This window comes from Tasmannia lanceolata, unplaced genomic scaffold (assembly GCF_043159265.1).
Source record: "Tasmannia lanceolata isolate RefF3 unplaced genomic scaffold, GAP_Taslan_0.1 ptg000012l, whole genome shotgun sequence".
Lineage (NCBI taxonomy): Eukaryota > Viridiplantae > Streptophyta > Magnoliopsida > Canellales > Winteraceae > Tasmannia > Tasmannia lanceolata.
Window position 1 is genome coordinate 35,274,983 of NW_027518689.1, and position 19,525 is coordinate 35,294,507.

Below are 19,525 nucleotides of genomic sequence, written 5' to 3' on the forward strand. Positions count from 1 at the left end.
ATCATTTTGACTGTTGATCATTTGGACCCCACTATTATACGGACCACACTATAAGATGATCCAAACCGTCCATTTGGACCCCACTATTATACGGACCAACGATTTTATCAGTTCCATTTAATTTAGGCTTGGTCATTATCCTCATTTACAATAAAAATCTAGTCGAATCTATCTAGAAAGAGGGGGCTTTTTCCTTACTACATTTTCAAACATTGACTTGACGGGCACAGCTCTACACTACTCTGATGTCGACCCATCAAAGGGTTGAAGATCGATGTTATAACTTCTATTGAACGGCAAAAGAGAACTGCACCCATTTGAGCCATTATATATATATCCTTCCTCCAACTCTTCTAAACACATTACTCAAAACTCTCTTCACTTCTAACACCTCCCTCCCATCAAACCAACATATGGGTTCGATAGAGAACAAGCTCAAATCCTCTAAAGAGGAGGACGAAGAAGCTTTCATGTTTGCCAATCAAATGGCGAGCGCTTCGGTCCTTCCAATGGTTTTGAAAGCAGCCATAGAGCTTGAGTTGCTAGAGATCCTAGCCAAAGCTGGGCCAGGGGTGCACTTATCAATTTCACAGATCGCATCTCATCTTCCAACAAAGAACCCAGAGGCCCCCACCATGCTCGATCGGATCCTACGGCTCCTAGCTAGCTACTCCATTCTTACGTGTTCGGTCGTCAAGCACAATAACGGACATGTAGAAAGACTCTATGGTTTGGCACCCATTAGCAGATTTCTTGCTTCGAACGAAAACGGAGTCTCGGTAGCCCCCTTGGTGGTTATGACCCAAGACAAGATCTTTATGGAGAGCTGGTAAGCTAAAAACTCATTGTACTAGTGGTAAAGTGGATTTCTAAGGTAAAGCCCATTTATGTTGTGGCCTAACAAATAAACGGTTTAGATCCTGCTATGAAGTGGGCCAATGGTACTTTTTGAAAAATATTAAACTTCACATGCATATAAAATCACACAATGGATCTATAGCCAGTATGACTCTAATATGTTAGAAAGGCTATTGCAGTCCCTCTTTTTCAGGTGAGGAAGTGTCACCTCGTATGAATTGAATGAATAAGATAAATTGAGCTATGAGATGACCCATCTCTCGTCAAAAAGAGTGACTGTGAAATGGTTGAGTGACAAATTGCCATAGACATTCCCATAAAAACGATATTTTAGCTATAAAAATTTTAATAAAATTTCTTGTGACTGGCTATCTGTCTAAAAAATGGCTTGTAAAAGGGCAATAACGTTTATATTTTCTGACTTAATATTGTTCTTTAATTTTGTAAGGTATCACTTAAAAGACGCTGTTCTTGAAGGCGGAGTGCCTTTCGATAGGGCATATGGGATGAATTTGTTTGAATACCATGACAAGGATCCGAGGTTCAACAAGATTTTCATGAGAGGCATGTCGGTTAACTCCAACCTAACCATGACCAAGATTTTGGAGACATACAATGGGTTCGAAGGGGTTAAGTCTGTGGTTGATGTGGGTGGTGGAGCTGGAACTACACTTAACATGATTGTCTCCAAGTATCCGGATGTTAAGGGTATTAACTTCGATTTACCTCACGTTGTTTCCGCTGCACCATCCTATGCCGGTATATCAATCTTCTCGGTCTTTTTTCCTCTTTTTCTTCATCATCATTGTCGTCGTCATCTTCTTCTTCTTCTTCTTCTTCTTATTATTATTATTATTAGGGACCATAGCAGAAGGCATTTCGCGCCTGACCACAGCTTGTGAGAGCAGCCACTTCAAATGAATTAAATGAATAAGACAAAATCTGAGCATGTGTGGCTGTCAACAGCCCAAGGACGAAATGTCTTCTGCGATGGTCCCTAGAAAATCCCTTATTTTATTATTATTATTATTATTATTATTATTATTATTACTATGAGGAAAGTGTTCCTGAGCTGCACAGGGAGCTCCCTGCGCTTTAGTGGCTTATAACAGCTTCCCATTCGTTGTGGACCCACTATACGAACCAATGGGAGACTTTATTAGCCACTAAAGCGCAGGGAAGCTCCATGCGCTGCAGCGCGGGAACACTTTTCTATTATTGTTGTTGTTGTTGGATATGAGAGAGTGAAGAGATGGAATGACATGGTTGCAGGTATAAAGCATGTTGAGGGAGATATGTTTGTGAGTATTCCAAGTGGGGAAGCGATCTTCTTGAAGGTGAGCTTGTGTTGCTAATTACAACATGAGAAAATTATTTCGTATATTCCGGAAGAGGAATGATAGATGCAAGGGCCCTCTTTATGCAAAGGCTAAAGAAGGGCCCTTGAATAGATCCACGTCATTAAGTGCAACGGAATTCAGTTTCTCAACCGACTTTAAAAATGATACGGATCTATTCAAGGGCCCTTCTCCGGCCCTTGCACAAAGAGCGCCCTTGCATCTATCATTCCTCATCACGGAATAGACCCCTATTCTTTTTTCATGAGTTTTATAGTGCAATCCCATCTATTGCACCCATGTAAAATCTGGCCATCGATTTTAAATTTCCATCAAGTATGGCCCACCATTGGATGTGCCACCATGCAAAAGTTGCTCCACCTTATAATCCTAATAGTCTAATAAGTAACCAGAAAGTGGATGGTAAAACTAGAAAAAGGGCCTTTCAGTTCTAATAATCCCTTCATAAGTCCTAGTTGGACGGTTGGGATCATCCAATCAGAAAATTTTCGCCAATAGGCAGCCAAAGGGGGGGGCCTACTGGATAGACGCTCTGATCTTGGCTCGAATTAACAATTAGACCATCCATTTGTTCTATCGTGCAGTGGATTCTTCACAATTGGAGCGACCAACAGTGCTTGAAACTTCTAAAGAATTGCTTCAAAGCCCTACCAGACTCCGGAAAGCTGATCGTCGCTGAGTCGATTCTACCAATTGCACCCTCGACCAATAATCTTGCCGCTAACTTTCCCTTCGTGCTAGACATGTTGATGTTGGCTCATAATCCAGGAGGGTTAGAGAGAACAGAGACGGAGTATGAGGCCTTGGCAAAGGGAGCAGGATTTGCTGGTATCAGAGTTTTGTGTTATGCTTATAGCACTTGGGTCATGGAATTCTACAAGTAGATGTTGAGATTCTTTTGGATACCCTTTAAAATCATTTGCATATTATATTTATATGAGCTTGTAGTAAGTTTGTATCTCTCTTATTTAAGGGCTTCTAAAGTGGCCTCAATGCCAATATTTACCTATAATATCAAGTTCAAATAATTTTCTTCGAAAATAAGGGCTGTGATTTTGTTGGTATCCAAAGAGAAATGCAATTTCAAGCTTGTAGACCCAGAGTTTAGTTTGATGGATTGTATTTTGTGTTTGAGGGGAACTAGAAGATGAAATATTGTAATCTTGATTGGTATGGTATGAAAGATAACACATGTTTGTCGAAAAATTGAGTACAATTCAGTCTACAGTTCGCTACCATGTGTCGAGTTGTTGTTGGATGATCTTATAACATTTATCATAAGACTGAATTATGCTGCAAAAACTCCACAAATCGGCAGGTTAGGATTGGTCGATGCAGAATATGGGTGTCAATGGGTAGCTAAATCTGAATGTGTTCATTGGATCCATATCTTGAGGTCTGAAATTATTTGATCCCAACCCTTCCAACTGTGGAATTTCACGGCGACAGACCAGCCACCTCGGGAATGGAGACAAAAGTCTCCACGCGGCAGACAAAATGGACACGTCCATTTTTGCCTCCACAAATCGTAGGTTGGGATGATCATAAGGAGCTGATTTTTTGGGCACAACCTCACATAGTGAGGGCACCTGAAATGAATGATTTGCATCACCCAAACAATGTGGGGCCCACTGTATTTTAAGCACGAGTGTGTGGCTAAGTTAGCTACACGAGTGTGTAGCTACACCTCTCTCTCTCTCTCTCTCTCTCTCTCTCTCTCTCTCTCTCTCTCTCTCATATATATGAGGAAAAGGATTGCACGCTCAAGCGTATGGAAGTTAGGTGCGGAAGAGTTTTTAATTTGGCTTGCAATTGGGTTTTTGGTCCCCCTTAACATACGTGCCTTTTGGGTTGTCCTCGACAGAAGCTTTGAACTGTGGAGGAGGAAAAACCCAAAAAGCTCTGAACTGTGGAGGAGAAAAAACCCATTTTAATTTGGCTTGCAATTGGGTTTTCAATATTCATGCCTTTTGGGTTGTCCTCGACAGAAGCTTTGAACCGTGGAGGAGATAAAACCCAAAAAGCTCTGAACTGTGGAGGAGAAAAAACCCAAAAGGCTCTCTGCTCCAACTGAACCGTCTCTCCGACTGAACCGTCGATGAAGCTCTCTCTCCCTCTCTCCGACTGAACCGTCTCTCCGGCGGGCTCTCTCCTCTCTCCGACGATCGCCGAAGCTCTCTCCCCCACAGGTATGTGTTTCATTTTTGTTTTTTTTGGGTTTAGTTCTATTCTAGGGTTTCTTTTTCTTTTTTTCTAGGGTTTTAATTTTCTGTTTCTTTGTGGATGTAGCTCTGTAATTTTTTTAGGGTATTGAAAACCTGTTTCTTTTGTGATCTAAGGTTTCATTTTTGTGTTTTTTTTAGGTTTCTTTTGCGAAGCTCACGCCTTCTACTCGTAGTCTTCTCCACAGAGGTACGTTTGTTCTTCTTCTTACTCATTTTCTTTCTCTTTTCCTTCAATTAGTTCTTCTTAATAATTTCTTATCGAATGAAGAAGAAAAAAACTCCTAAAACAGTAACAAGATGGGTTTCTTTTTATGTGCTTCTTTGTCATTTTCTTTGTCTTTTCCTTCATTAATGGGTTATTGTTACTGATTTGCTGTGGAATGAAGAAAAAAAATCCTAAATAGTAACAAAAGGGTTTTCTTTGTGTGAATTGAATACATGGATTTAGGATTTTTTTTAACACAAGAGACCTTAAAAATCTAACTTTTCTTACTCTTTTTGTTCAGTGATTTAGGCTTGTTGGTACTGATTTTGCGTGGATTAAAAACTTGGATTTACGATTTTTCTTTTCACAAGAGACCATAAAAAATGTTGGTTTTCTTCCACTTTTTCTTCACTGATTTGCTATTGATTTTGTGTGGATTGAAGACTTGGATTTAGGGTTTTCATGACACCATATTTATCAATTTTTGAAACTGTTTTGGGTTTTTCAATGGTTTTTCAAAGATTCTTGTATGGATTTATGGATTTAGGGTTCTTCCAACTGATTTCTTAAATCATGACATGGATTGAGGGTTCCTTAAATCTAAGGTTTCAAGTTGCTTTCTTTGATGTATCTTTGATTAATTTTCATGTTGTTTGACGGATATATTTATCAAATTTTCATGGTTTTAGATAGCTAAAATGTATCAAACTTCTTCGCGACCAAGTGGGGTACCTATTGAGCGAGGTGATGGTAGACCCTGTGGTTTGGTTGACGATGCTTTGTCGCAAGCATGCGGCCTAGCTATTGAAGAAGTCGATGCTCATGGTTTACTTATGGTTGATGATGGTGTAAATCTGGATGAAGATCATCTTGAATGGGCAGAGACGGATGGGAATGACATAGATGAGGTTGGCAGTGGTACATTTAGTACACCCAAAAAGGTTGATGGTGAGAAGGTTGTTGTGAATACACCTTTTGTGGGACAGGCGTTTGATAGATGGGAATATGCCTATCATTTTTACAATGCTTATGGACTGGCCACTGGCTTTGGGATACGGAAGTCGAGTACATCCTCTTCGATGAAGACAAATGAGGTCATATCGAGGGTATTTGTATGTGACAGAGAGGGGATGAAAAGGGAAAGGGATAAGGGCAAGATAGATAATGGCAAGGAAATGAGGGAGCGTCGCATTGTGCGACTAAATTGTAAAGCTAGGATGATCATTAAACATAGAGATGAGAAGTTGATAGTGAAAACTTTTGAAGACATCCATTCTCATGAGCTGACCTCCCCACTGAAAACCAAAATGCTTCGTTCCCATAACCGATTTCGTAAGAGTGAAGGTACTAAGGCTTTGATAGATTGTCTCAATGAGACACAAATGCCTAAATCTAAGATCGCAAAGGCCATTAATTCGACCCACGATGGAGTAACAGGTGGGCTCTCAACAAATCAAGTTATTGCCCATTTGAGAGCAAAAAGTAAGAACAATTTGGGGCAAGAAGCAGTCTTAGTGGCCAACCATCTGCAAAAGAAACGATCGGAAGACCCAAACTTCTTTTTCTCGATGGAGTTAGACACGGATGGGACCTTCCGATCCATGTTCTGGGCTGACGCTAGGGCGAGGGATGCGTACATGACATTCAACGATGTCATTGTTTTTTATGTTACATATAAAACAAATAGACTCTCTCTCTGCCATTTGCACCGTTTACAGGATTGAATCACCACAAACAGTCAACCTTTTTTGGATCTGCACTGCTAGCCGACAAGACGGATGAGACATTTTGTTGGGTATTTGAGCAGTGGTTGACGTGCATGCATAGTAGAGCTCCGGGTGTGATAATTACTGATATGGACTTGGCTATGAAAAATGCAATTAAAAGAGTTTTTCCAGATACACGCCATAGGTTTTGTGAGTGGCACATATGGAAGCATCTAGTTGAGAAAGTTGTAGAAATGCGGGATACCGATAGTGATTTTTACCATGATTATAATCAGTGTTTTCATTCGAAAAAAATAGAGGAGTGTGAGGACAAATGGCAAGATTTGGTGGTCAAATATGAAATTTGTGGGAATGAATGGTTGTCTAGGATGTGGGAGCAACGAGAGCATTGGATGCGGGGCATATTGGAGAACCACTTTCACTGCAGCCATGAAATCAAGTCAGCGCAGCGAAAGCATGAATTCCTTCTTCGACGGATATGTGAACAACAACACCGGGTTACATGAGTTCTTGAATGCTTATGAAAGGGCACTTGTTCAATGCCGTAAAACCGAAGCCGAAGAAGATTTCAAGTCAAAATATTCGATTCCTAAGATGCAAACGAATAGCCCATTGGAAGAAGAGGCCGGTAAATTCTATACGAGTATTATCTTTAACAAATTTCAGGATGAGTTGAGCATTGGATGCGGGGCATATTGGAGAACCACTTTCACTGCAGCCATGAAATCAAGTCAGCGCAGCGAAAGCATGAATTCCTTCTTCGACGGATATGTGAACAACAACACCGGGTTACATGAGTTCTTGAATGCTTATGAAAGGGCACTTGTTCAATGCCGTAAAACCGAAGCCGAAGAAGATTTCAAGTCAAAATATTCGATTCCTAAGATGCAAACGAATAGCCCATTGGAAGAAGAGGCCGGTAAATTCTATACGAGTATTATCTTTAACAAATTTCAGGATGAGTTGAAGGGTAGTAACAACTGTTGGTATGATCAGTTGAGCAGTAAAGATACAGTGGAAGAGTATTCTGTAAGTCTTAGAAGTGATCAGAAGAGTAGATGGTGCAGGGTACAATATGACGATTCTGACGGAGTGACCGCGAGATGTGAGTGTGCTATGTTTGAGATGGAAGGGATATTATGTCAACATATCCTTCATATTTTTTACCTTAAGCAATTGAGAATGGTCCCTGAGCGTTACATGTTAAGGAAGTGGTCTATTAAGGCTAGATATCGAGAGGGGGGTGTATTACCTACAAGCACACAAAAGAGTAATGGCATGAATCCCTTTAAGAGGTGGTGCCTAATCTCAACATGGCAACGACTTCTAGATGGACCAGGTAAGAGGGAGGATGTAATGAAAAGGATGGAAGATATTTGCAGTGCACTTTGGGCTGAAGAAGAAGTAAGGAAGAAAGATGAATTGGTGGAAAGTGAGTTACCAGTCTGTAGACACCCCATTTTGACCGTGCCCTTCACCTTCCAATTTTGTGCAAAACCCCATCAAATGAATGAATTAGGGTCCCAAAATTCACCCTAAGCTAAGGTAAGATCCTACCGAGGTCCCCTCAAAATTTCATCGAAATCCGAGCGCGTTTGCCTAGCGAACGAGCCTCGAAAGCGTCGTAGTATAGGTATAGGGGTTTGAATTAATCAAAGAAGGGGGTGTCCATTGAAAAAGAAGAAGAAGATAAAGGTATCATTTTGTACATAGGAGGTTGCATAATCTCGTCTGGATCCGAGTAGTTTTCGTGCGCTTATCAAAAATTAGCGCGCCCGCCATTTCTGTGCGCCCATTAATTTGGGTGTGCCGATATCAGCGGCTTTTTGTTTTAACATATATAAGTAAAATTAACGAGAGAAAAGGGAGGACTATTCATTTTTCGTCGAAAATCGAGAGAGAGAGAAATCTGAGAGAAATCCCCAAATACCCTAACCCCTTTTCCGATCATCTTCTCCGTTGGATCTTGCCGGATCCCGATTATCCTTCGGTCATTTACTCGTGTTCTTCATCTCTTTCAGCTTAGAAACTCCAGATCTTTGCTATTCTCTTGATATCTCAGTTGAAATCTTTCTTCTTAAGTTTGAAACCCTAACTCAAGCTTTTTCTCCGATCGGAAATCTTGTATCCGGCTAGGCTCCGGCCATTTTTCCCAGTTAATCTTCCTTTCATCTCCGGTCATTCTCTGTTTCTCTTCATCTCATTATCTTCTCCGGCAAAGCAAGATCTCTTCATTTCAAGGCTCTTTCTTCAATCTTGTTTCTTGCAAAACCTTAGATCTCAACCTTAATTCTAGATCCAAGAGCTTCTACCCCTAACTCAGTTAGAAAAGCTTGGAATTCGTCCATTTCTTGACATTTAGTTCAGGATCTATGATTTTTTTTAATAGAAACTCTAGATCCACTCTCTCTTTTGCTTGATTCGTCACACCTTCATCTATTTTGGATTAAAGAGAGTGAGCAAGAAGATTTTTCTATTTTAGCAAGATATTGTCGAATTTCAGACAAAATCAATGGATGTATTCAAGCGGGAGATCTGATCCTTCTTTCAAAGCCGAAAATTCCTCTCCAAAAATAATTCAGGTATTTTTGGATTGATAAAATATGTTTGAATTTATAATGATTCTCATGTAATGTTGTATAAATAGTTAGGATATCTGAGAAATCTATTTATGCTCTTGCTAGTAGATGATCCTTTAGACAGATTTATTTGTTTGTGAAATTAGCTTAGATATTGTCACAGATTTATTTTATTTTATTTATTTTTTTACTTGAGTTGTGAGAATATCACAAATTATCCTTTATTCTGTTAGATAATTTTTCTTGTTTTTCTAAGATTTTGTTCTTCAGAAACCTAAATCTAAGATTTCCTTGTTAGAATCTATCTTTTTAGCAAGAAACTCTAGATCCTAGCTTATATTTGGAATTCGAATAAAAAAAAAAAAAAAAAAAAAACTTAGATCGATTGTTTTCAGAAATTCTACCTGCAACTCGAGAAGTTTAAATCTGACATTTTATTTTTTTGAAAAGATTCAGATCCATATTTCATCATCTAATTCCTTTTGTTTTGATTTTCTGATATAATGATTGTGGAAAGACTACAAAGAATGCAGAAGATTTTCAGATCCGGTTTTTAATTTTAAATTCTTAAAAGGATGATCTCTTATATGCTAGAAATCTCAGCAGCTCAAGCTATTATTTTCATCAGATATTTACACCTCCTTTTAAAATTTAGAAAATGATAGCATAAGTGTTGAATTTCAGAATTATTATTTTTTTTTTTTTTTTTTTATTTTTTTATTTTTTGATCTTTCTGTTGGACAGAGTAATATTGATGGAAAGGTAAATTATTGTGCCTTAAGAATCAAGAAAAGATTTTGACTTTGTCATTTTTTTTGTAATGGTATTAAACTACCTTGTTTGGCCTTGTTTGGAAAATCAAGATAGTTATAGAGCCATAACCATATCAATGCCATTTGTTTGGAAGAAAAATACCCTTCTCTAATCTGTTTTTCTATATACTTGCGTTAATATAATTCTGTTTAAGTTTAAAGTGCATAGTGGATATAGTAAGAAGGCAAGGTGAAGAGCTGTGAGCAGCCTTATGTATCAATGTGCATAAAGAAGAAGTCTGCATTGTCATGAAAATGAATCAAAAATCATGTGTAGGATTCTATTAAATCTTGTGTTTAAAAATTTTGAGATGAATGGTTTTTGGTTCGATGTTTGCATGTTTGAGAAATATTTTGAATACATCTGCTGAGTTCTTGAGTCATGCTTATAGCATTTTTAGTCGTGAACAAGACTTTATTAAATCTTGTATTCACGCGTGTGGAATGGGAGATTTTGGCTTCATATTTTGCACAGTTCAGGAGATGTTTTAATAGTATAATGTGCAATCCATGCGTATTTCAACCCAGTTATTACCCCAAGTTTCTGCCCATAATTTTTCACTGTTTGGTACAAGTTTTAGTTCATTTTCTATACAAGATTCATGTGTACAAATCTGTCTTGGTTTTGCCTCAGTTTCTGCACAGAATCTGTCCATATTTCACCCCTTATTTTTAGTACATTTTAGCTCACAATGCAGTCCCAGTTTCTGTACATTTTAGCTCACAATGCAGTCCCAGTTTCTGTACATTTTAACTCACAATGCAGCCCCAGTTTCTGTACATTTTTGCTCACAATGCAGCCCCAGTTTCTGCACATTTTAACTCACAATGCAGCCCCAGTTTCTGCACATTTTAACTCACAATGCAGCCCCAGTTTCTGCACATTTTAACTCACAATGCAGCCCCAGTTTCTGCACATTTTTTGCTCACAATTTAGCCCCAGTTTCTGCACATTTTTGCTCACAATTTAGCCTCAGTTTCTGTACATTTCTGCCCTGTTTGAGGCACGATTCTGTTCACAGTTTAGTCCATGTTGCTGTCCCCTGTTTTTACTACAGATTCAGCTCCGTTGGCTCCCCTATTCAACACAGATTCAGCCTTGTTATTACCCAGTTTTTAGCACAGTTTTAGCGTACAAATCTGTCCCTGATTTAGTCTCAGATTTCAGCACAATACAGCCGCTGATTTGGCCACGGATTCCTGCAAATTTCAGCTGTATTATAGCATTTCTATTTTGAAAGTTTGCAAAATAATATCAGCTAAAGTAGACTACATGTTGTACTTAGTGAATGATTTTATTGATGGATATACATATTCCTGAGTTACAGCTGATTGGAATGGGTGTAAGGTTATGATCTGTTTGGTTGAAAATATTGTTAATCTTCTGTATAGAAACTTTGAATATAATAGTAGGTAACTGAATTTTCATTATACATTAATCCATTTCATTTTTGAATCCTATGTATACCATGATTTATAATCTTTGGAATGCCTCAATCTGTTTAAAAAATATGTGTTTTCAAAAATGGCTGATTTCAGCTATAGATGAGATTTTGGTTCATTCTTCTTTTGACCTTGTATAAGGATAATTCTAATGTAAGTATACTTTATGATAGAAAGCATTTGCCCCAGCTTGTTTAATATTTAAAGCAATTCTAAAGAAGTCAATCCAAATGGGCTTGTGTGGTAATAAGGATAAGACTATGAGAACTGAAACATTTGAAAAAGAAATTTGAATTTTCCTTTTAGATCCATCAATTTGGGTCATATTTGAATGACAATCAACTGTTTTGTTGGGTTTAAATTTTATTTATTGAATGGTCAAATATTATTATCACAAGTTATGTTGGTAATTTTGATATGCCAAAGCCATTTAAATAAATCTGTTGCTTTGATCGTTGGATAAAATTGCTTGATTTTTTCCAGGTTCTATGATGTTTGTGTTTTTAACTTGGTATGTGTCTGCTATAATCACGTGGTTGTTAAACCTACACTTTGAGTTCATTTTGGTCTTTAATCATGGGTAATTGTACTTCAATGGAAATAATAGGAGGTTCTCTTTTGTTTTAATATTGGTTTTGTTTTGTTGATCCAAATGACAGTTTTGAAGAGTCATTAGATATTGAAAGCTTATCATACTTATTTTTTATATAAATAAATTATTTAATTGAAGAAGGAAATCAGATGACTACTCTATTTGATTTTATCGACATGAGTACTGTCTGATTTCAAGGCGGGATTAGAAATATTATCATGTGTATATGATATCAGATGATTACTTTGGCATCATCTGATTTCATTGGAGTCCCCTTTATTGGGGTTTGTGGTTGGCATTGAAGTGTTTGATATTGTTTTTACTTTATTAGGCTATCCAGCGGCTGGTCTGGACTAATTAATGTTGTTTATCATTTTATGATTGCTATTCTTACAGATTGTACACTCTTTAGTTGTAAATCATACTTCGCTAATAATTGATTTGTTTTTATAATAATTGAATCGAAATTTGAGATTACCTGGTAGCCTTTTCCTTCTCTATTCTGATTAGACTAACACAGTCTTCTAGATTTCTTTTAGGCTTCTTTAGATACTAGAACCTATACTAGGAGACATACCCTGTCTCGTTAGGCAATCCTCCTTTGGAGGCAAGCCTCTTTTTTAGCTTAACCTCAAGGAAGTTGCTTTGATTTTTATAATAATTCCCCTAGGAGGCATGCCTTGCCTCATTTGTGGAGCCTTTGAATCATTCGTTTGTGTGATGATGTTATCAGGGGAATCTTTGACTCATTTGATCTTTATTGATGTTATTAGGGAGTCATCTGTCTTGGCTTTTTTAAGTAATTAGCCTTTAGAAGGCCTGCTTGGCCTTATTTGTAGAATCCTCTTAATTAGTTGTCTTAGCCTTGCTTCCCCCTTGCCAGGGCAATAATAAGATTACTTGGAGCCCATCTTTGTGTGTGTTTGGAAGACCCGCCCGGTCTCATTCTCTCGTTAGTCCTCCTCTCTGTGCATCGTCTGGTTTTGGGAGAACACCTTACTCGGCTTGGCAACATACCCCTATCCTTATGGGTATTGGGTTGCACATTTGTTGCAACCTATGGCTAGGTAGCTGTCCGGCCCGGTGGGGTGTTTTACCTCTGCCAAATGTGCAAATTCGTGTTTCCTTTTCTCTTTTAAAGAGTCTTTGACTCATCTACCCTTTAGTTGTTGTCAGTAGAGTCTTTGACTTGTGTGTTCTTCTCTCTTAGAGAGTCTTTGAATCGTGTTTCCATTTCTTTTAGAGAGTTTTTGACTCATTTATCCTCTAGTTGCTTTTATTAGAGAGTCTTTGACTCGGTTACTCCCTTTGTGTTCTTATTAGAGAGTCTTTGACTCATTTGCTCTTATAACGGTGTTATTAGAGCATAGTTTCCCTTTTTCACCCTAGGGTTTGTCCCTAATGTGTTATTTTGTATATTCCCTCCGGTCTTTGGCCAAAAGGGTGAAAGCATCAGAAATTTTAAAATCCATAAACATTGAAATCATTAAAAATCTCAAAAACATTAGAAACTTAAAACATAAAAATGGTTGATTTGCTGTAATTGTTTGATAGGTAAAAAGTTCGTTTCGAACTACGTTGGCTTGATCCTCTTCCACGAGGTACGTAGTGCAGCTTGGGATTTATATCCCAAGTCCAGCCAAACCTTTGTAAATAAATCATTTACCCATTTTAAGAAAAAATACCAAAAATCTTCAAAACCTTGTTTTCAACAAGATCTTCCTCTAGAGTTAGGATTTTGTCCTAGATAAAGAGTTTTTAGAGTTTTGAGTTTGTCTTTGATGTGTTGTGTGGTTTGTTTGTGTTTGTGTTAGAGTTAGGAGTTTGTCTTAGAGTTATAGGAGCGCCTCCGTCCAGTCAGTTGGCGATTCATATCGCCGACTGATGATTAAGTCTTGGATACGCTAATGATCCCATTGTTTCTCTTAGGGCGTACAGCCTAGCTACACATAGATTATAGGAACCACCTGCATTAGCTTAGGGCTAACCTGCATTTAGTTAAGGCATATAGGGTGTCCTAAAATCTACAATCCATTGGAATTTAAATAATCACACAAGAAGCTTTAAGAACTAGTCCGGTCTTTTAGATCGAGTCTAGGATAGAGGTCTAGATGTCTTAGGCATCATAGCTTAGAATAGGTGCGAAGAACTACGTTGCCTTGATTCTCGTGGAGGCGGGGATACGTAGGCTTCTTTGGATGAACATCAGATCATCTAAAGACTCGGGCCTAGGTATAGATTAGAGTCTTAGGATTGTATAGTATCGAGTCATTTTTCTATGTTTTGCAGTGTTTTCTTACTTTATTGCGCAGACCTTATACTTTTTTGGTGTGTCGTGCATGTGTTTGTTCATCAGAACTTAGACACCCATTAGGCATGTAACTTATAACCTAGCTATGCTTAGGTGACACATGTTTCTTTTATTTTATCTTGTGTGCCTTTGATTTCATCTCCGAGACATGCATGATTAGATAGACGTCTTCTCGGAGATATTCATTCCCATTCCATATGATTTTCGTCCAAAGCTCTTCAAAATTATTAAGTAAATGGCATAAGAGACCAGGTGTTTGCACTTGGGCGGATGAGGTGCTCTTTAGATCTTCCGAATTCGTAACCAGGCACGAACCTTATTTTATATCTCTGGTTATCCGTTGCAACAGAGCATAGTATGGGATCCAGGGCCCATTTGCCTTTTTCCTTGGATGGCGACTCTTCTTTGTTTAAGGTACGCCTCGAATCTGGGCTAGTCCCCGAATCGAGAGGTATCTCACCTTTTATATCGCCACTCATGCTGTGAGGGGCATTCTTCTTTCGAGAGTTCCTTGGTAGAGCTCTCCATTCACGTGGATGATCCTGAGATTGACTCGCGTGGGGGCGCACGTCCTCCCGCCGCCTCTCTCGGATCGGGGTCCACACAGTCATTGGTAGCCAAGTCCAGTCTAACATTTGTGTCAGTCAAATGGCTGAAATTACTATTCGAGACCCCCAAGTTGCGAAGACGAAGGGCCGACCGAAGAATGCTACACGTTTGAAATCTAATATAGAGACCTCTATAATCCAACCAAAGAAGAGGACGTGCAAATATTGTGGAGAACAAGGACATTATGCTTTGACTTGTAAAAAGAACTCCAAGGTCTGTACATGGTGCTTTTTAAAGTTATAAGTTCCTTGAACTAGTCCTTAATAATAATTTGTTCTCGTGTTTGGTAATAGAAACATAAAAGAAAGCGGCCAGGGAAAGAAAAGGGAGAGAAGGAGGAGGAGGAGGAAGAGGAGGAGCGGGCGGAGTAGACTCCGAGTAGGTTAGTATGTGTTTCTTTTATTTCGAGTTCTTATATGTTTTTTTCCCCTCACATTATTTTTGTCAATTTTTTGCAGGATCAACCGTTTTTTGCAGGATCACGTTTTGGCAAACTAAGCTATAAGATTGAACCAATAGGTATATTCCTTTAGTGTAATGCAATATATCATTTTGCTAACAACGGATGAAATTTGAAAGACTTCTTATAATTTTTATTTTTTATGCACCAGGTACCTAAATTACTTAACAAAGAGGTACATGAAGAATGTGAACAAGAAATACATGATGAAGTTCAGAAAGAATATTGCTCCATTCTTCTTTGTTTAATTATGTTTATTTCATCCACTCCTTCAGTGTAATTATGTTTATCTGGGGATTGTGTTTTGCATAAGTTCTATAGTTCACGTTACAGTCCATTGTGTTTTGGAGTTCAGAAGTTTGTATTCTTGAAGAAGCAGGTTCTGTCTGAGAATACCCCCTGTTAAATGAATGTTTGTTTTCAGCTTCTGTTAAATTCTTGTCTGCGATTCTCATATGGAAATTCATAATTTTAAATCTACAGGTTTAAGACTGATGCATTTGTGTACCCACATGATCTTATGAACATGAACAAGCATGTGCAAACTCGGCTGCATTTAAACAGGTGCTTGAAAGGTTCAACATGAAGGATGCTAAACCAGTTACTACACCTCTTGGTTTAAAAAAAAAACTATTTTCTCTTAGCAGACATCTCATCTTTGGAGGTGATTTAACTAATGTAATATCTTGGGCAAAAGAGGAAAGCAACATGGCCATGGAAATCAACAGGTACAGTTGCTAAAATATTGGAATTATCCTTCAAGATTAGCCCATCTCATGTGGGATCAACAAATGAACTGGCAGATAAATCGGCAAAAGGAGTCAAAAGGGTCATCCTAGTCATTGGCAGTGCACTACGTTTATAGTATGTTCAATATTTGAGTTTCTGGACTGTTGGGCGTTTATGGGAGCACACACGAGTTCATTTTATGCATTTGGAAACACTACTTTTACTGTTTCTCTCCAAGGAGTTGACATTCAAGATTGTAAGATCATTTGGAATCATGGATGTATCTCTGCGTTTCAGGTGTAACTGGGAGTAGGGACACCTTGCCCCTACAAGATTAGATGGGGTTTTCCTTGAAATTTTGATATTAGCAATAAAACTACAGTACTTCTTTGGGGGACCACATGTGCCACGTGTTTGCAATCTTATTTGTTCCAAAACATCCCCATGCTAGCGGAAGAGGAAAAATGTCACATGTTAAAGACAAGAAAAAAACCTACGCTATTTACATCTTCTCTCATTTATTCCCAAAATGTCACCTGTTAAAGAAAAAAAAAACTTACCCTATTTACATCATTTTTCCCTCACAATGCCCCACATGTTAGATTTATGAATTTGCGGTCCAAAACACCCGAACTTGTTAGAATGCAAATATGTTAAAGTGTTTTCAATTGGAAAATTCAAGTAACCAAACCAATTACAGTAAACCAAAAACTGGGATGTTGCTTCAATAATCATTGCAAATGCACTAGTTAGGAAATGAGAACATGACCATATGATAACTAAGAACAAGTCTCTTCAAATTTCTTTAATTTCCAACAATCACATCACTTACTCAAGAAGAAAACTAAGAACAAAACACCTATGACTCCTAAAACTTTAAGAATGCTAATCTCATTCTTTAGCATGGTGTTTTCCTTCTCCAATGCTATGATGCGATCTTCAAACATCCTATTATCCTTCTCCAAATCCCTCATGCGGACTTCAAACATCATATTTTCCTTCTCCAATGCTATGATGTGGTCTTGAAACATCCTATTATCCTTCTCCAACGCTATGATGCGGTCTACAAACATCATATTCTCCTCCCTCCCCAGTATGGCACTGTCTAATTTTGTTACAAAATTTCAGCCAAAATTATCAAAATTTCAGCCCAAAAAAATGACATTTCGATTGCTTCTACCGAAATTTTGGGATTTCAGCTAAAATTTCGGTTTCGGTTAGGACCAAAATTACCCCCTCAACAGGCGATTTTGGAGCTCCCTCCCTAGGTCGATGGAAACCCTAGGGAGGGAGGCGTTTTCTTCCCTTCTCTCTCTCTCTCTCTCTCTCTCTCTCTCTCTCTCTCTCTCTCTCTCTCTCGTCTCTCTCTCTCTCTGTTCCCTATTTTGTCTTTCTCTCTCTCTGCCATCTCTCTCTCTCTCTTCCTTATTTCGTCTCTCTCTCGTCTCTTCCGTCTCTCCCTCTCTCTTCTTTTTTCTCCCCCATCTCTCGCTGATCTTTCTCTCTTCGATCGATCTTCCTCTCTTCTTTCCTGATATCTCTTTTTTATTTCACTTTTCTGATCTGTTCATATTCTCTCTTTTTGCTTTTTCTCCTCCCCCTCTTTCTTCCTCTCTAGTCTCTCTTTTTCTTAGATTTATCTTTCTTTTTTTTATCTTTCCCTTTCTCTCCCTTGATGGGCAAGGAAGGTGTTAGTGGTCGGATGATGCCCGGAGTTAGACAGATCTCGCAGGGGATGCAGCAATGATGGCTGGAGGTGCGACATGGCCAAATCTTAGTCTGAGTGGGCCGAATTTATTGGGAAAAGGATCAGATCTGGATTGGGTGGATGGAGAAAGTGGGTTGATTAGTTGTCATAAGTGATGGACGTGGCAGGAGTGTGAAAAATGGTGGCCGGATTCGGGGGGAAAATGAAGAGGTTGGATGTGGAGGGTAAAGATGGGGTTTGATCGAGGTGCAAGGTTGGGGCTAGAAGGGTAGGATTAGGGTGAACAATGGTGGGCTCTAGGATTATGTGAAAATAAGGATAGGATTAGGACTTTAGGTTCTGGTGAAGCTGAAGGGAAAGAAATTACGGAAAAAAATGGTGGTCTCTAGGGTTAGATTAGGGTTTTCGGTTGGAGGTTTAATGGGGATCCCCCGGAATGGGCGATGGCGCAAGGTGGAGGCCGCCGATGATCGGATTCTATGGATTGGCTATCGTGCACGGTTAGAGGCGCACAATAGCTTTAGGCCTTTTAGCGGGATTTTAAAATTTGAATTAGACGGCTAGAAAGTCGTGGAACAGTCTGAGTAACGTGGCAGGTCATAACTATGATTTGATGGGGTCCACAAATTTGGTATTTTGAAATGAGACCATTGTGCAATTCAAAAGAAAGGAAGGGGGAATTGTGAGGGCATTTTCAGCTGCGGTAGTTAGGGGTGTAAACGGATCAAATTCTAAGCATATATGGCTATATCCGAATTCGATTACAGTATACACTATCCAAATTCGGATTCGGATTCGAATTCATCAGATATTTAATATCTATTACCGAATTCGTATCTGTCGGATATTGTTCGAATTCGAATATTATCCGTATCCATTTATCCGGTAAATTCGTACATTTTATTGCAGCACTTTATCTTCTTCTCCTTCTTACTTCTCGAATGAATTTTTCAAATCCTAAAACTAGACCTCTACCTTCTCTTCACAAAATTAACTCTCAAACCCTAAAATATATGAGATCATTTTCTTCCTTTTAAAACAAAGGCAGAGAGAGAGAGAGAGGCGGTGGGGATAGATGATGGTGTTGGTAGTGGTCTTTGGGTTTTTTCTTCCCTTTTGTTGTGTATATGATGGAATGGGTTTAGGCTATTCTGAACAGGGGAAGTGGAAGTGCTGATGGTGGAAGATGAAGATAAATGGGGATTGGGTTGGAGATGGAGGTGACTGGCGGTGATGGAGGTGGCTGTGAGAAGGTGGAAAAGGCCAGCTGTGGATTTTGGTGGGGTTGGAGGCACTAAGGAATGCCGAAGATGCTCTTTGTAAACCTTAGAAGTCCCCTCTTTTAATTGCATTTTGGGTTTTTATATAACCCTAAGTTGAAAAATTGATATGAGCCGGCTATTTACCATCAATTACCTAGATGGTCGTTTTGATTTAGAATTCTCTATAAGCTATGTCATCTTCTTTCAATCACCATCATCCATTTGTCACTTTCATCCTACAGCCCACATTTGTTGCTTCATAAAGAAGCCATGTCAAACTCCAAGAATGCCCTTAAAATGAGAGATTACTTCATTTCCTACCCAAAACACTTTTTTTTTTCTAAAAAGAAAATTCACTTTTCTTTAGAAACAAAAGATAGTGTGTCATTACTAAAAATAAATATTAATGATATTATTAGTAATAAATACAAAGGATTTACTTCTCGGATTTAGATGTTAAATGAATCGGATATACCATTTACCAGATTCACATCCGCTAAGAGTCGGATATCTCATAAACGGATTCGGATAATATCAGCTTGAAACGGATTCGGATAATATTCACTTTAAACGGATTCGGATGCGGACGGTAATCGAATTTTTGAATATCCATTTACACCCCTAGCGGTAGTAGATGAAGAATTCAA

General features: G+C 38.6%; 2 protein-coding genes and 1 long non-coding RNA gene across 5 annotated transcripts; all 3 read left to right on the top strand.

The window, feature by feature from the left end:
* Nucleotides 1–315: 315 nt before the first annotated feature.
* LOC143887255 (caffeic acid 3-O-methyltransferase-like) lies at nucleotides 316–3,422 on the top strand. Its single transcript, XM_077391370.1, has 4 exons — nucleotides 316–829; nucleotides 1,307–1,617; nucleotides 2,131–2,195; nucleotides 2,801–3,422. The coding sequence occupies exons 1-4, from the start codon at nucleotides 414–416 to the stop codon at nucleotides 3,098–3,100; spliced, it is 1,092 nt and encodes a 363-aa protein (XP_077247485.1). The 5' UTR covers nucleotides 316–413; the 3' UTR covers nucleotides 3,101–3,422.
* A 1,922-nt stretch (nucleotides 3,423–5,344) lies between these two features.
* Nucleotides 5,345–6,370, top strand: LOC143888757 (protein FAR1-RELATED SEQUENCE 5-like). Its single transcript, XM_077393169.1, has one exon. The coding sequence runs from the start codon at nucleotides 5,345–5,347 to the stop codon at nucleotides 6,368–6,370; it is 1,026 nt and encodes a 341-aa protein (XP_077249284.1).
* An 8,350-nt stretch (nucleotides 6,371–14,720) lies between these two features.
* On the top strand, nucleotides 14,721–16,308 carry LOC143887256 (uncharacterized). Of its 3 annotated transcripts, none has more exons than XR_013254111.1 (5): nucleotides 14,721–14,932; nucleotides 15,013–15,101; nucleotides 15,178–15,238; nucleotides 15,331–15,907; nucleotides 15,983–16,308. It is a non-coding gene; the product is annotated as an uncharacterized LOC143887256 (long non-coding RNA). The 3 variants fall into 3 exon arrangements; XR_013254110.1 differs by having other exon boundaries at nucleotides 15,331–15,558; nucleotides 15,663–16,308; XR_013254109.1 differs by having other exon boundaries at nucleotides 15,331–16,308.
* The last annotated feature ends 3,217 nt before the right edge of the window (nucleotides 16,309–19,525 follow it).

Bases quoted from the DNA above. Each gene is read 5' to 3' on its own strand.
- LOC143887255 (XM_077391370.1), top strand. From the start codon at position 414: ATGGGTTCGATAGAGAACAAGCTCAAATCCTCTAAAGAGGAGGACGAA. The intron at 1,618-2,130 runs GTATATCAATCT...ACATGGTTGCAG, and splicing joins CGCTGCACCATCCTATGCCG to GTATAAAGCATGTTGAGGGA. The intron at 2,196-2,800 runs GTGAGCTTGTGT...TCTATCGTGCAG, and splicing joins GGGAAGCGATCTTCTTGAAG to TGGATTCTTCACAATTGGAG.
- LOC143888757 (XM_077393169.1), top strand. From the start codon at position 5,345: ATGTATCAAACTTCTTCGCGACCAAGTGGGGTACCTATTGAGCGAGGT.